The following is a 14521-nucleotide window of genomic DNA, read 5'->3' on the forward strand; positions in this document are numbered from 1 at the left end:
ATTTAGCACCTTAATTGTTAGGTCTTTCTAGCACTACTGCCTTAATTGGAGCATTGGGTTCAATAGTTTCCACTCCCCCTCAAAAGGCTAATTTCTACCTAATAAAGGTAACAAACATATTTGCCCTTCTGTTTGTAACACCCAGGGGGCTCTGAAACAGAAATAATTGACTGACCTGTTTCACAGCAGACATTCTGACATGTCACAGAAGGGAAACACAGGTGTACAAAATAAATGAATGACAGCAGACATTCTAAGGTCCACAATATGGTCCTCTTTACTTGCCGTCTGTTGCCAAGGTGATTGTGACGCTAGAGCGGCTTCAGATTAGCCAGACTGCAGTTAGTTTAGCTAGCGAACAAACGCAAATTAGCCAGTAAACGTGAATAAACTAAGCCGAGGGGGTCGTTACCTGCAGTCATGGCATCTGTTTTAGATGCTCTCTGGGAGGATAGAGATGTTCGCTTCGACATAACAGCACAGTAAGTTACTTCAAATAGTTTGTACTTCGTACCATCGTGCAAACTAGCTAACCTAGCTAGTTAGCCCAGGTACGCTCCTTGGCCCTTTTTATAGCCAAAGGTATGTTACATGTATATAGGTATGAAGGTATACAGTAACTCACTGTTGCCAATACAAGACTGCTTCCCCAGTCACAAAAATATGTTTTACGGTAGATTATTGCCACATGTGTCTCACATTATAGTGTTAGATGTCATAGATTACCATCATCGTAATTCTAGCTTTACTGTAGTTTAACCAGCTGTATTAAACCTCGATAACTATCAGTGATCAATCTGTCGATCCGTCCTGTACACAGGCAGATGAAAACCCGTCCAGGAGAAGCACTCATCGACTGCCTGGACTCCATCGAAGACACGAAAGGAAACAACGGAGATCGAGGTAGTTAAGACTATGAACTATGGTTTAAAACTCTCTGGGCAGCCTTGTGTGCGCTGGTCACCTAATATGTGATCATGTCCGATATATTTTGCAGGACGACTGTTGGTAACAAACCTGAGGATCATTTGGCATTCTTTGGCCCTGCCAAGAGTCAATCTGTGTGAGTACACCTTTAGGAATAGTTTCATGTTTTTTGTTTGTTTTGTTAGTAGTTTGACTGCCCTCTCTTGGAAGTGCATGGCATTAGATTACCTTCATTAAAACATGTAAATGGATAATCATAATAATTGAATAATAATAATCTTTACAGTTTTTATTATAGGTTTAATGACTTCTGTACATCCGTTATTTAGTTTTCCTTTTTGCTTAAACCTTAACCAAAACTAAAGATATTTTGAATGACCGTTGCCACCTATTTCATAATAATGCAGTCAAACATGTTTTGATGTCATTATGTGTGTAATATGTCACAAGTAATATTGAGTGCTTTACGGTAATTATGAAATGCCTACTAAGAAACAGAATAAGAAACTAACCATTCATTTATATAATATCAGAGATGACCCCTGAGGGAGGTTTATATCGTGAGGCTCCTATTTTACTTTAAGTGCTTGTATTTCCAAGTTCATGTCAACAAAGTACAGAGTCAAGATGATTAGGAGAGCCAAGTGTGGAACCATACAAAAGATCTCACCAACTTAAATGCAAATCTTCTTTTTTTTTCCCAGCTGTGGGTTACAACTCCATCATTAACATCACAACAAGGACAGCTAACTCAGTAAGTAAACCTTTTGTTTGTACGTATGGCTATAAATTGTTTTAATGTTATTAAAAAATAAATACACAATCCAGTGTATTTGAGCATAATCGTTTTACATTTCCTTATACACACATCACATATACTTTTTATATTACAGGCTCTGAACAAGCGTGTGATTGCCTCAAACTCTGTGTCTCTGTTGAGTCTTTTTATTTATCAATTTTAAATTGGATTTTTTTTTTTAATTCAATCAATTCAAGGACAAAGCCAATAACGGCAACATTGTTGTTACATTATTGTAATTAATAAATGAAGAACCTCACAAATGACATTGCTAATTAATTAATTGAATGCTATTTTTCAGAAATTGAGAGGCCAAACGGAAGCGCTCTACATCTTGACAAAGTCCAACAACACAAGATTTGAGTTCATTTTCACCAATGTGGTTCCAGGAAGTCCACGGCTCTTTACTTCTGTTATTGCTGTTCACAGGTAAAACAATGCTGAGGAGTAAATTATCTGATTACATTCTACATAAGATGTATGTCATACTAAATACTTTTGTTTTTGTTTTGTTATAGGGCCTATGAAACATCTAAAATGTACAGAGACCTGAAATTGCGAGCTGCTCTCATTCAAAATAAGCAGCTAAGACTCTTGCCCCGGGAGCAAGTGTATGATAAAATTAATGGAGTTTGGAATTTATCCAGTGATCAGGTACAGGTGCTTCAGTTATGTGTGTTAAAACGTGTTTTCATCAATTTAGCATTTTCCAGTTTACGTAAGAGTTGTATTACTCAGACTAACACTAAACTAGCTTTACAAAGTTAAAATGACACATTCCATAGCCCAAGTGCATTACGGTAGAATACTTTCTATTGTCATTTTAAATAATTTTCTTCATGAACAGTACAGTTCTATGAAATGTTAATTAGGAATATAACAAGTGGTTTCCCTCCTTTTTAAATACGTTGGTAAGAGTCTGAAACTAATACTCAAAGCGTACTCATAATAATTTGTTTGCAATATGTGTAACTGAGTTAATTTTCTTTTCTTTTAGGGTAACCTTGGAACCTTCTTTATCACTAATGTTCGGATCGTGTGGCATGCCAATATGAACGAGAGCTTCAATGTCAGCATTCCTTACCTTCAGATTGTAAGTAATACACCAAATAATATTCCCGAGCTCGTCCTTTACTTTCTCCCTTTTCCTTTCTCTTTTAATATTTTATAAAATGTTTTGAAGCTCAGATGCTGTATTGTAGATAGTGGTATCGGTAGCTTGGGCTGGTCCCTGAAATTATGGACCAACCCTGTTTACATAATGTCCTAACAAACAAACACACCATCTATTATGTGCGAAGGAGCACTTCAGTTAAAGAACCATGTGTGGTTGTTAAATTGCAAAATGCACTTTCACTACAGTGCACCAAAAAGTACAACAACAAAGACACAATAATAATAATATGAGCTACTTTTAGGTTGGTGTCATGTACATCCACACAGCAGGAGGCATGAGGTGCCTTTGTGATGTTCTATCCTGTTTTAGTTTGTGCATGATAAGTTTGTTTGTAGTGACTCATCTCAGTAGCTCTGAGCCACTGCAGCTCTTTAAAATTGAGCACCACTGTACCTTTGCACATGATCTGCAACACATTCTTGTTTCTGTTGTAAAATCATGTATCATTTCTCTTTCAGTTAGATTGTGTATTTTTTTTCATTACTTTTATCTTTTCCCCTCAAGTGGTCTATCAGAATAAGAGACTCAAAGTTCGGCTTGGCTTTGGTGATAGAGAGTTCACGCCAGGTAAAATCTGCAGTTTGAGTCAACTGAACTGATCACAATACTGATGATGATTTAATACTTGTAATAATATAAGTGTGAATAATAAACAAATACTTTGTTTGTTAGAGTGGTGGCTATGTGCTCGGGTTTAAGATCGACCCAGTGGATAAGCTTCAAGACGCACTTAAGGAAATCAACTCATTGCATAAGGTGTACTCTGCCAACCCCATCTTTGGAGTGGAATATGAAATGGAAGAAAAGGTAGGCATCCAAGCATAATATTAGAATATATGACCCTGAACACTTTAACAGTATAACATTCAAGCATGTCAGAGAAGGGTACACTGTTAAAGCTATAAATAAACCAACTCTAAAAAAAAATCTGTTTTTCAAAGTAAATGTGTTCCATCTACATTCCCATGATTGTTTTGCATACTCCTTTGTCACCAGTTCAGCTGATCTTGTAGTCATAGCACTGTTTGTCCTCACAATGATTTCAGCCCCAGTCGTTGGACGAGCTGACAGTAGAACAGCTTCCGGATGACGTGGAAATCGAGCCTGATGAGCAGACTGACGCTTTTACTGTGAGTTACACGCATCACCCCTCTGGGAGTCAATGGTTTAGTTTCCAGACTATTCTCAGAATAGCTGCCAGCTAATTCTCTTAAGCTTAATGAAAAAACATGAATGTATGTTGCCTGGTGCATGTGTGTGTGTACAGAGCAGTGCTCATCAGACAACAATTACCTCTTATCACAGACGGCATGTCCCAGTTTCTTTTTATTCAATGTGTGATTTGTGTGTTGCTTCCCCACAGGCTTACTTTGCTGATGGAAATAAGGTAAAGTCTCACAATTAGTTTTATCACCAGCTATAATTGTAAAATATGTTGGATAGTATGTTGTGTTTAACTCTTTTTATTTGTTTACTGATGTTCCAAAGCAACAAGACCGTGAGCCAGTTTTCTCCGAGGAGCTGGGCCTCGCCGTTGAGAAGCTGAAGGACGGCTTCACACTTCAAGGGCTGTGGGAAGTCATGGGCTGAAATAATATGAAATGTATGTTTTTGTTAGGTAACAGTTGTACAGTTTATGCATTGATACTATTTCATAAATAAAAATACATGTAGGACATATTTATTGTGAGGGTATTGTATAAAACGGTTTATTGTAATTGCTAGAATGTAAAAAAACAATGCAGTTTTAAACTTATTAAATGCATTTGAATAGATATTGAAGTTATTTTTTTGTACCTTTCAATAACAAGAACGCAGTAGGTTTGTACTGTATCTCACACACAGTTATTTTGTATGTGGAAAGAACACAATGGCCTCGGGCTAAATACATTACTACACAAGGGGCTGAAGTATTTAAAAAATCTGAAAAGAGGACAAACTGTCACCTCTTGTGGTGGCAGCTGTTCTCTGACCCGGTCTTGTTAGATAACTCCCCTGTGGATGTGTCACAAACAAACACTGATCACTGTCGTGAACTGGTCATAACTATCAGTGAAGCATGACTCACTCCACATGTAGAAGTCTCCACGATACACAGACTTGTAGTAAATTAAAGCCTTATCTGTGAATACATGAAGAGCTGGAACAAATAGTCCTGCCTTTATGTTTAACCTGTTTTTCTCTCAAATAATATATTTTACCTCATAAGATAGACAAGGGGAAATTAAATTGAAAGATCATAGGTTATTTCTGTGGCCATATACAACAATATTGTTACGAATCACCAGGGTGACAAGGCTCCACAGTTGTTTTTACTCTATGACAGCTGTGTGAGCTCTCCTGTTTGGCCAACTTGAATTCTTCATGGATGGGGTGGCTGGCTATATTTAGAAGGGGCACGGTTATATTAAAGTAACTTCAGACCTGGCTGCCTATAGTTCTCTGTCTTCACCAGCCCGCACGGTCTGTCGGGAACACCTCCATCCACTGCCTGTCCTAAAAGAATGGATCTCCAAAGCATGAGGGAGGATCTCCGCCTGTTTCAGAGCACTTTGCTGCAGGATGGATTGAAAGAGCTCCTGAATGAGAACAAGTTAATTGACTGTGTCCTAAAGGTTGGAGACAGAAGCATCCCCTGCCATCGCCTCATACTGGCAGCCTGTAGTCCTTATTTTCGAGAGCTGTACTTCTCAGCAGATGGCAAGGAAATGGATACAATGGAGGTTGTTCTGGAGAACATGGATCCCAATGTGATGGAGGCCATTGTAAATTACATGTACTCAGCAGAGATTGATATCAATGAAAACAATGTGCAGGATGTTTTGACCGCTGCCAATCGCCTCCAGATCCCCTCAGTGTTCACAGTTTGTGTGAATTATCTCCAGAAGGGGCTGTCGAAGAAAAACTGCCTTTCCATCTACAGGCTGGGACTGATGCTGAGCAGCGCCAGACTGGCCTTGGCAGCTCGAGAGTACATTGCAGATCGGTTTGAGACCATAGTCCAGGATGGGGACTTCTTAGAGCTCTCTCCACCTGAACTCTTTGCCGTTATTGGAGCTGATACATTGAATGTAGAAAAAGAGGAAGTGGTGTTTGAGACCCTCATGAGGTGGATCAGAAAAGACAAAGAGAAGCGGGTGAAATCCTTAGAGGAGGCCTTTGAGTGCATTCGTTTCCGTTTACTCCCAGAGAAGTACTTCAAGGAGAAGGTGGAGAAGGATGACCTCATTAAGAGTGATCCTGAGCTGCTTAAAAAAATCAAAGTCATTCAGGAAGCCTTTGCGGGAAAGCTGCCCGAGAAGAAGAAGGGAGAAGACGATGAGGAAGGAGAGGAGGGAACGTTGCCCGGCTATCTGAATGATAAGCGCAGATATGGCATGTATACCAAAGACATGGTTCTGATGATGAATGACACTGCGAGCGTGGCTTATGACACCCAGGAGAACGAATGTTTTCTCGCTGCAATGTCAGAGCTGATCCCCCGAAACCACGTCAGTGTGGTGTCGAAGAACAACATCCTGTATGTGTTGGGAGGACTGTTTGTTGATGAAGAGGACACAGAAAACTCATTGCAGTGCTACCTCTACCAGGTATAAAGATTACATTGCAGGTGTGCTGGAAACATCAAAAGTAATTCCCTCTTTTGTTTTTTCAAAATATCTTAAAATGTGTCTTTCAGTTTGACAGTCTCAGTGCTGAATGGGTCGCTCTGCCCCCCATGCCCTCTCCCAGGTGTTTGTTTGCTGTGGGTATTTGTGAAAATCTCCTCTTTGCTGTCGCAGGAAAAGACTTACAGTCCGATGAGTCTCATGACACTGTCATGTGCTACGACACTGAGTAAGTTTAGTTCCAACCGTCTTGGATATGCTCGTTCAGTAGATTTGTCTCATTGAAAGCTCCAATATTTATTGTTTAAATAATGTCTACCCTTTTTAGAAAAATGAAGTGGACTCAAACTAAAAAGTTGCCCATGAATATTCACGGCCACTGTGTGGTCTCTGAGAACGGGCTGGTGTACTGTATTGGAGGAAAAACGGATGACAAGTAAGATTTAAATGGCAAAACATTTCATATTAAGTAAAACTATGATTTTCCGATTACACTAACCCTCCTTTGGAATCATATTTGTCTCCCTGGTAAAGTAAAGCAACCAATAAGATGTTTGCATACAACCACAAGAGATCAGAGTGGAAGGAGGTGGCCTCCATGAAAACTCCCAGATCCATGTTTGGGGCAGTTATCCACAACGGGATGATTGTTGTCGCCGGGGGAGTCAATGAGGAAGGCCTCATAGCTGCATGTGAAACGTATGACTTTGGAACCAACAAGTACGTGCCTTATTATTATTATTATTATTATTAAGTCAATCAAGTGTTGTGCATGGCTGGTTATTAGTATTTACTAATACCAATTTTTATTTGGTTGTTCCCAATCAAAGTTTAATTATTGATGTAACTTAACCATGTTCAAATGAGTTTCAGTCAAATATTGCAGCTTTTTAAACCTTTGGGGTGGGAATTTTTTGTAATCTCACAATCCAAATACATTTTTATTGAGGTCACAATTGATTCCAAATTGATTCTGAATACAGTGAATGCGGTTGCAAATTTCAGGATCTACTCCGGTCCGCTGTGCACAAAAAGGCAGTCTGGAAAATTATAACCTGAAAGCAAGTGTTTATAGATTATAAGATTAGGAATTTTTCATATTTTGAAAGTCAATTTATTAAAAAAATATGTAAAAACACACTTTGACTCAATATTTGTCAATATTAAAAGTTAATCAAGTTATACAAAAAATAAATATATTGCCTGTTAATAAAATTTGTACCGCCCATCAGTAGCAATATGTATGTTCTTATGTCAAATTAAAACAAATTTTGGAAGTCGTGAATTAATTCAGGATCTTAGAAGATAACTTATTTTCATCCTTAAATTGCTCAATTTCAAAGACATTAAAGAATAGAAGAAGACAAAAACGGGAAAAAATATATACATATTATTTGTATAATAGATATACAGTATATGTTTTTTTTATATTCCTTTAATAAAGAACAAACAAAATGAGATGTCACATTAATGCAGCTTCAACCTTGTTGTAGGTGGTCACCCTTGACAGAGATGCCCCAGGAGAGGAGCTCCGTCAACCTGGTGAGCTGCGGAGGGCAGTTATTCACTCTAGGAGGCTTTGCCATGGTGGTGAACGAGGACAAAGAGTGTGCACCCAGTGAAATCCTCGACATTTGGCAGTATGTGTTGATTTTGTTGCATTAAATCCATACATTTGTTAGGAACCAATCTCATCAGCAGTGTATTATAATGACATGTTTTCACGGTCTCCCCAGGTATGAAGAAGACAAGAAACAGTGGACTGGTATCATCAGAGAGATGCGTTATGCAGCCGGTGCCTCCTGTGTGACCATGCGTCTGAATGCAGCCCGAATGCCCAAAATGTGACAACAATCCAGGGACAGACAAGGCACTTTATTAACGCCATTGCTGTAGGCAAACTATTATGTACATGCTCTTATTGAGTGGCTCGTTCTTGTAATTCAACATTTTAATGCAACACATGTCCCCTTTGCCTGTTCTGTGAGTGGTTTAATGAAATGTATCATGGTTTTAATTGGCTTTTTTCTTGTCATTTGGACCAGACTTTGTTGATTCTGATCTACTAAAACACATCACTTCCACAAAGTTGAAGGATTGCATAGACATTCATGTTTCTGTTAACCTGAAAATGTTCCTTCTTCAGTGAATATCATGTACCTTGTGTCTCTTCAGAATTACCATATCATCTCATACAGGCTTACTGTGTCTAGTTGCTTGTTGTATTTTAGATTGTTTTTAACACAGCTCATAAAATATGGATATTATTGAAGCCCATAAATATTGTAGAAAACTGCATGATAGCGAAAAATGTTACATTTATGTTGTTTGAGCAACACTGACAATAGCCTATTAATGTTGGATATTTATTTGAAACTTCATTTGAAGTACAAATTGCAATACAAAAGCACATAGTACACAATCTCACTTAACATGAATGAGGTAGATTCATGTGACTAAAGGGAGCATTTGATATACATAAACATAATCAATCATTCTGAAAAGTCTCCAACCCAGAACTCAAAAGTGTGTCAAAGTGTCGAATGCAACATTACTTCCATTGTTCAATAAATAAGGCCTTCAAGAAGAGAGCTCCCTGAATATGTTCTTCTTTAGATATTCCTTCCAGGCATCTGGTGTTGAAAGCTCCATCGAGTTCCATTCAAAGTGAGGGATCTGTAGAAGTGTCACGGACATTTAATATGATTCAATTTGTCCAACAGCACATGCAATTTTAAATGATGTCTTCTCACCTGAACCACACGATATCCCAGAATTTCAAGGTGTCTTTTTCTCATCAGGGCTTCGCCTTTCATCCGTGGAGAGTTCTTGCAGAAGGACTTGGAATCAAGAAAGTCCACAGCAACTCTGAGTCACAAGTGAAAACAGGATGTCAAACACATTTCATTTCTGAGTGATCTACTTATTCATCTTTTTTTTTTTATCCACAATGTTTGTTTAATGTGTCCCTACCGCTGAGCTCCAGGTGGCAGCACATCCCGGATGTTCTCCACTGAGCTTTTCCCCCAGTGAACCTGTCCTCTGTCTGAGATCTGCAGCGTGCTGGGCTCGCTGTAGGGCAGCGGCTGAAGGTGTTTGTCCAGTGTGCACTCAAAGTCTGAAAAAGAAAACGTGGTCACATGACGCTTCTGTCCTGAGAATATATTAAATTTTTTCGGGGTGAGTACGTGGAGATTTTGACTGAATGGAAATATAATGTCACGGTTACCTTAAGGCTTGTATTTAGCAGTTATTTGGCATGCATATAAATTTATTTCAGAATAGAAAATGTGCGATCAAATTTAATACAGAGCTTTCCGAATATTACTCACCTACGGTGTAAAAATATGGAGTCACAACTGCTACTCGGACACAGTTAATGCCACCGAGAACTTCACCCAGCATTTTGTGGATTTGCTGTTGCACAGGACTGACAGTGCCATTACCTGGAAAAAAAAGGGTATAGATTTGTGATTTGTTGAAATTTTTACACACCCATCAAAATAATAATAAATAATTTCTCGCTGCTTCTTTTTACCTTTCTTTTGCAACTGCTGGCAGTAGCGCTCATGAAACCACGGCACCTGGAACTCGGGACACTCGAGACACACGGCGCGATTGAGCTCCATGAGGCGCAGTCTGGTCCGCATGTTGAGGGCATCGGGGAGAGCTGGAAGAGGAAAGGACAACAGTTACGTTGGTTCTATTGAGGTGTGAAGTGACTACATCTCAAGGTGAATATTTTGCTACCGATGCATACAAAACAATGATAATTCAAAACACAAGCAAAGTGGAGACATACTTTCTAATTGGGCATCCAGCTTGCCCAGAAAGTCTATACTGAAAATCTCTCTGACGAGTTCCTCGGGAAAACAGTCGGCCACAGACAAAGTGTACGCCATGAGAACGAGCAGATGTGGGTCAAAGGAGCCTACAAACACAAAAGACAGGTGTTGGTGGAAGCTCGAAATAAAAAAGTACACAAATGCGTAAAACTGATTGACTTACTGATATGAGGAATGAAGCGCTTAATGCAAACATCATACAACTCGTCTGCTTGTTCTGCATCATAATTTAAGATAGAGAACGGTAGCAAGATGGCGTATGTTGCAGAGTGGTGAATCTGAAAAATTAAACAGAAAAAATACAGTTAATATGTTTAATTACTGCAGACTTAACATGTGATGACGTCTCTTAGGGCACCTTGTTAATGTCTTTAATAGCCACGCTGGCGATACGGTCCATCAGGGGAGGGCAGAGGTGATTTATTCTGGTTAAGAAGAGGGCCAACTCAGGCACATTGGTCCAGTGTATTTGGTCCATCATCCTTTTCAGCGTGACCATCGTCTCTTCCAGCAGCATCTCCTCAAACCACTCTCCCGAAATGTACTTGAGCTCCTCCAGCACCAAGTCCAGCCGGTCGGCCGTTTGCAGCCTCTCGTGCCCGCAGCGGTTCATGGTCTGCAGGAGACGGACGTACTTGCTGGGAGTGTTGTGGCGGTAGGAGGGATCATTACGCACCCACTTGGCAACGGCATGAGAAATGGTGTTGAGGTCATTGAGATTGCACTGGGTCACCACCGCATCCACCCGGGAAATCACGCCCTCGTCCAGCCGTGGGCAGGGCAGCATGGACAGAACGCGGGTCAACATGGTCACTTCGTAGGGGTAGACGCTGCGCTCCAAAAATCTGCAAGATAAAGTGTAATCGGTCTACATTTTATTCCATCAAAAAGTAAAGCGGAATGTCCTCTTTAGCTTAAATAAACACTTACTTGACTAAAATGTTTCGTAGTTTAGTAAAGAGTTCGGGGTTCTGGTATTGCATCAGAAAAAGGGCTTGTGTGATTCTGGCCACCTCCACTGGCTTGTAGACATGAAGATTCCTTTGGACCACTGATGCAATTCTGGAAAATAATTTAGTAATAATTACATTTGACAAAATATTTAACTTATATTGATATACATCGGTGGGGAGTTGTCTTTTCAAATAAACAAATACAATACACAATACTATGATCCCTAAGGATCCCTGTAGTTAGATTTGTAAAACAATAAAATGGCAACAAGAAGAGTGGGAGATTTTACAATTACAAAATACACTTTTTAGAGCTTTCTGAATGCCAAACTATGTAATGGAAACACTGTTGTTAAATGAATGCACCTTGTGGTGAGAAACAGCTGTTTCCAAGGTCAAGAATGAATTTTCAATCTCAACACGACATGAGCGAGACATCCTTTAAGTGCTCAGAAACTTGTAAAAAATTATAGAAAGATCTGTTTCACGAAAAAACAGCATCTGCTGGAGAGAATGTAACACAATTGAACGCATCAGAGGGGCTTCTATATATGGGCCTGTTTCCAAAGTCAAGAACATTTGATCAATCTTGGTTTTGTCATTCATGTACTAACATTTCTATTTACTTTTCAGCTGAAATATGTGGTAATATTGACATATCCGCAATAGGTTGATATTGGCAGATACATTGTTGTTATATGGCAGAGATATGAACTCACTTGTTCAATAAGCTAAGATTCCTGCTCTGAGTCTCTTCTAGAGCTTCAGCGACTGCCAGAGCCTGATGTGCACTGAGCTCGTCCGCCAACAGGAGGGCCGTGTTTTCCAGCCTGAGAGGGATGACATTAAATAAGAGACATGTGAAACTCAAGAACTGCTGTAAATGGGTTCAGATTTCAATTTATGGATCAATCCATTGATAATGATACACACCCATCTTTGAGCTCCTGGCTGGCCATCGGCGCCAGAGCGACAAATAGTTTGGTGAAGGAGAAGGGATCGGCGCTCGAATCAATCAGCTCCATTAGTCGTTGTTTGACAGCAAGCCGGAAGTCACAGTTGTTGAACTGCAAGGACTGATACAGCCCCATGATGATGCTGATATTCTCTGCGTCCAGTCTGGGAAGGTTGCGCAAGATGATCCTGTTGCACTTGTCCAGCAGAGGCCGGTTACTGTGCTTGATGTTGCGCAGGAATTGCACCACTCTCCGCGGGTTATTATAATTTGATGGATCCATGGTTTCTAAGAGATGGTCTGCCCGGCTAATGAGGGCATCCCGAAGCCGGGGGGACACTAGGGACGACACGCTAATCATCAGTGTAGATAGGATCCTGGGAAAGACAACCAGTGTCAATACACAATATGAAGATCTTGAATTTGATTACATATTTGTCATTTGATCCTGTCTCCTGACCAACCTGGCATCATCAATGGAAGACAACCTCTGATCCACAATACCGGTGATGTGGCCCATTAGAGGACTGTGTTGAAGGTGCTGATCACTCAAACAGATGGAAAACTTGGATAGCGATGCCAGTGGAAATCTGCAAAAATCCACATTTGTGTAACATCTCATAAGTGCTGAAACAATCAGACAACTAATCCTACAAATGTGATAGCAAGTCATCTATTGTATAACCAATAAAGAAAAAATAGCAAACATTTGCTGCTTTCAGCTTCTTTGATGCGAAGATCTGCTGTTTTTCTCTATTTTACATAATTGTATATTTTATATGGTTTAAGGATTGTTGGTTGGAACAAGAAAGTTTTTTTCCAATTTTCCACAATTTTGGGGTATTTTATATATTAATTGAAAAAATATTTTCTTCAGGTCATTGATACCATATCATTAAATAATGAAAATGATAGTTACAGCCTTGCATCCCATCAGCTGAAAACAATGTAATGCAATCATACCTGTCTATTCTGAGCCAAGCTTCTGAAACTAACTGCTGAACAAGGGAGTCATGTTGATCCACGTTCAACCTAAAGGATGGTCAATAATACAGCATGTTATAATTACGATTATACGATATCAATACACACATAGACTTGAACTCGATTGTGTCTTAATGTACCTGAGGAAACTGTAAAGCATGTCGACCAACATCAAATCATCCATAAGAGCAATTTTGTTCTCCGCCAAAACCCTCAGAGTCAAGAACTGCGGGTGCCTCTTGATGAGATCCACAGTCCTGAGCATCTGTGGCTTCTCTTTCTGAAACTGCCACAGCATCCCAACAGCCTTGCTGACATGGTTCACTGTGAGCTTGGCTTTGTTCTTGCCCACCACATCAAACACCTGGTCTTCAGCCGAGCAAACCCGCAGCTGCTCCAGAACCTGGTCTCGGTTCACTGCCCCCCCATGAAGGAGCCTCCGAAGGAAGGAATTCACACACCGGACCCGAAGCATTACAGCAGACATCGGCTCAAATTAAGTATGCACTGGGGGTCTTCATTGTACCAACACGGTGAACACCGTGCAGCTCAACGTCAAAGCAACAGGTAACCTTAGCCAGCTGAGATCACACCCACAATACAGTCTGGAGGGAGGATATGTGAGGTGCTCCTTCAAAAACCTGGAGACAAAAAAAAATAAAAGACACCCATTACAATATTTAAACAAATATCACAATGTCTTAAATTATGTTTTGCTCAAAGTTACATGCACAACACTTGCATGACAGTTAGTTCAGTGTGACATGCTGACCTCGGGTTCAGAGCGTTACATGTTATTTCATGTAACTTCTCTTTAACGTTACGTAGTCACTACGGTGAGATGAGCTGCCAGTAGCGACGTACAGTTGTGTAACGCGGTATTCACGTGCGTGGAGAAAAGATCACATTACATCCCATAGCCCTCGTCGCTCGATTCTAATATATATTTATTTAGATTATAGAGAAGCAAACAGTATATATATATATAACATTAACAGAATACGACATTAGAATCACTCATTCAAAGTCAGCATCAGGTCAGCATGGGTGCTACAATGTTTCCCTTCCGTAGCTCGTGACGTGAGGAGGATTTAGGTTTTTGGGTCCCTGGGTTTTGTCATTCAGGCAGCAGGCACACAGTTGCCGTGTCGGATCCGTGTACTTTTTGATAGTTTGTTTAATCGAAATCGTTTGTTTCTTTGATTAAATGAGAAAACAAACTATCCAAACGTAACAATACCGACTGGGATGACGAGCAGCCTGTGAAAAATTG

The 14521-nt window shown here is 39.9% G+C and overlaps 3 protein-coding genes across 3 annotated transcripts; 2 read left to right on the top strand and 1 right to left on the bottom strand.

Annotated features, from left to right (window-relative positions):
• The first annotated feature begins 413 nt into the window (after positions 1-413).
• Positions 414-4589, top strand: bbs5 (Bardet-Biedl syndrome 5). The gene is made up of 12 exons (XM_079231277.1): positions 414-482; positions 821-903; positions 998-1063; positions 1632-1681; positions 2028-2155; positions 2245-2380; positions 2724-2819; positions 3408-3470; positions 3576-3710; positions 3950-4033; positions 4267-4290; positions 4392-4589. Exons 1-12 carry the CDS (start codon positions 421-423, stop codon positions 4491-4493), a joined length of 1029 nt encoding a protein of 342 aa, XP_079087403.1. The 5' UTR covers positions 414-420; the 3' UTR covers positions 4494-4589.
• An 818-nt stretch (positions 4590-5407) lies between these two features.
• klhl41a (kelch-like family member 41a) lies at positions 5408-9102 on the top strand (the record flags this gene model as incomplete). Its single annotated transcript, XM_079230763.1, has 6 exons — positions 5408-6493; positions 6583-6740; positions 6840-6947; positions 7046-7231; positions 8005-8151; positions 8248-9102. The coding sequence occupies 6 exons, from the start codon at positions 5408-5410 to the stop codon at positions 8357-8359; spliced, it is 1797 nt and encodes a 598-aa protein (XP_079086889.1). The 3' UTR covers positions 8360-9102.
• Positions 9050-13735, bottom strand: fastkd1 (FAST kinase domains 1; the record flags this gene model as incomplete). Its single annotated transcript, XM_079230762.1, has 14 exons — positions 9050-9187; positions 9265-9379; positions 9485-9629; positions 9844-9957; positions 10050-10181; positions 10314-10442; positions 10520-10634; positions 10715-11201; positions 11287-11418; positions 12029-12139; positions 12243-12641; positions 12729-12854; positions 13228-13296; positions 13389-13735. The coding sequence occupies 14 exons, from the start codon at positions 13733-13735 to the stop codon at positions 9092-9094; spliced, it is 2517 nt and encodes an 838-aa protein (XP_079086888.1). The 3' UTR covers positions 9050-9091.
• Between the last annotated feature and the right edge of the window lie 786 nt (positions 13736-14521).

This window comes from Taurulus bubalis (genome assembly GCF_910589615.1).
Source record: "Taurulus bubalis genome assembly, chromosome: 15".
NCBI classification, from domain to species: Eukaryota; Metazoa; Chordata; class Actinopteri; order Perciformes; family Cottidae; genus Taurulus; species Taurulus bubalis.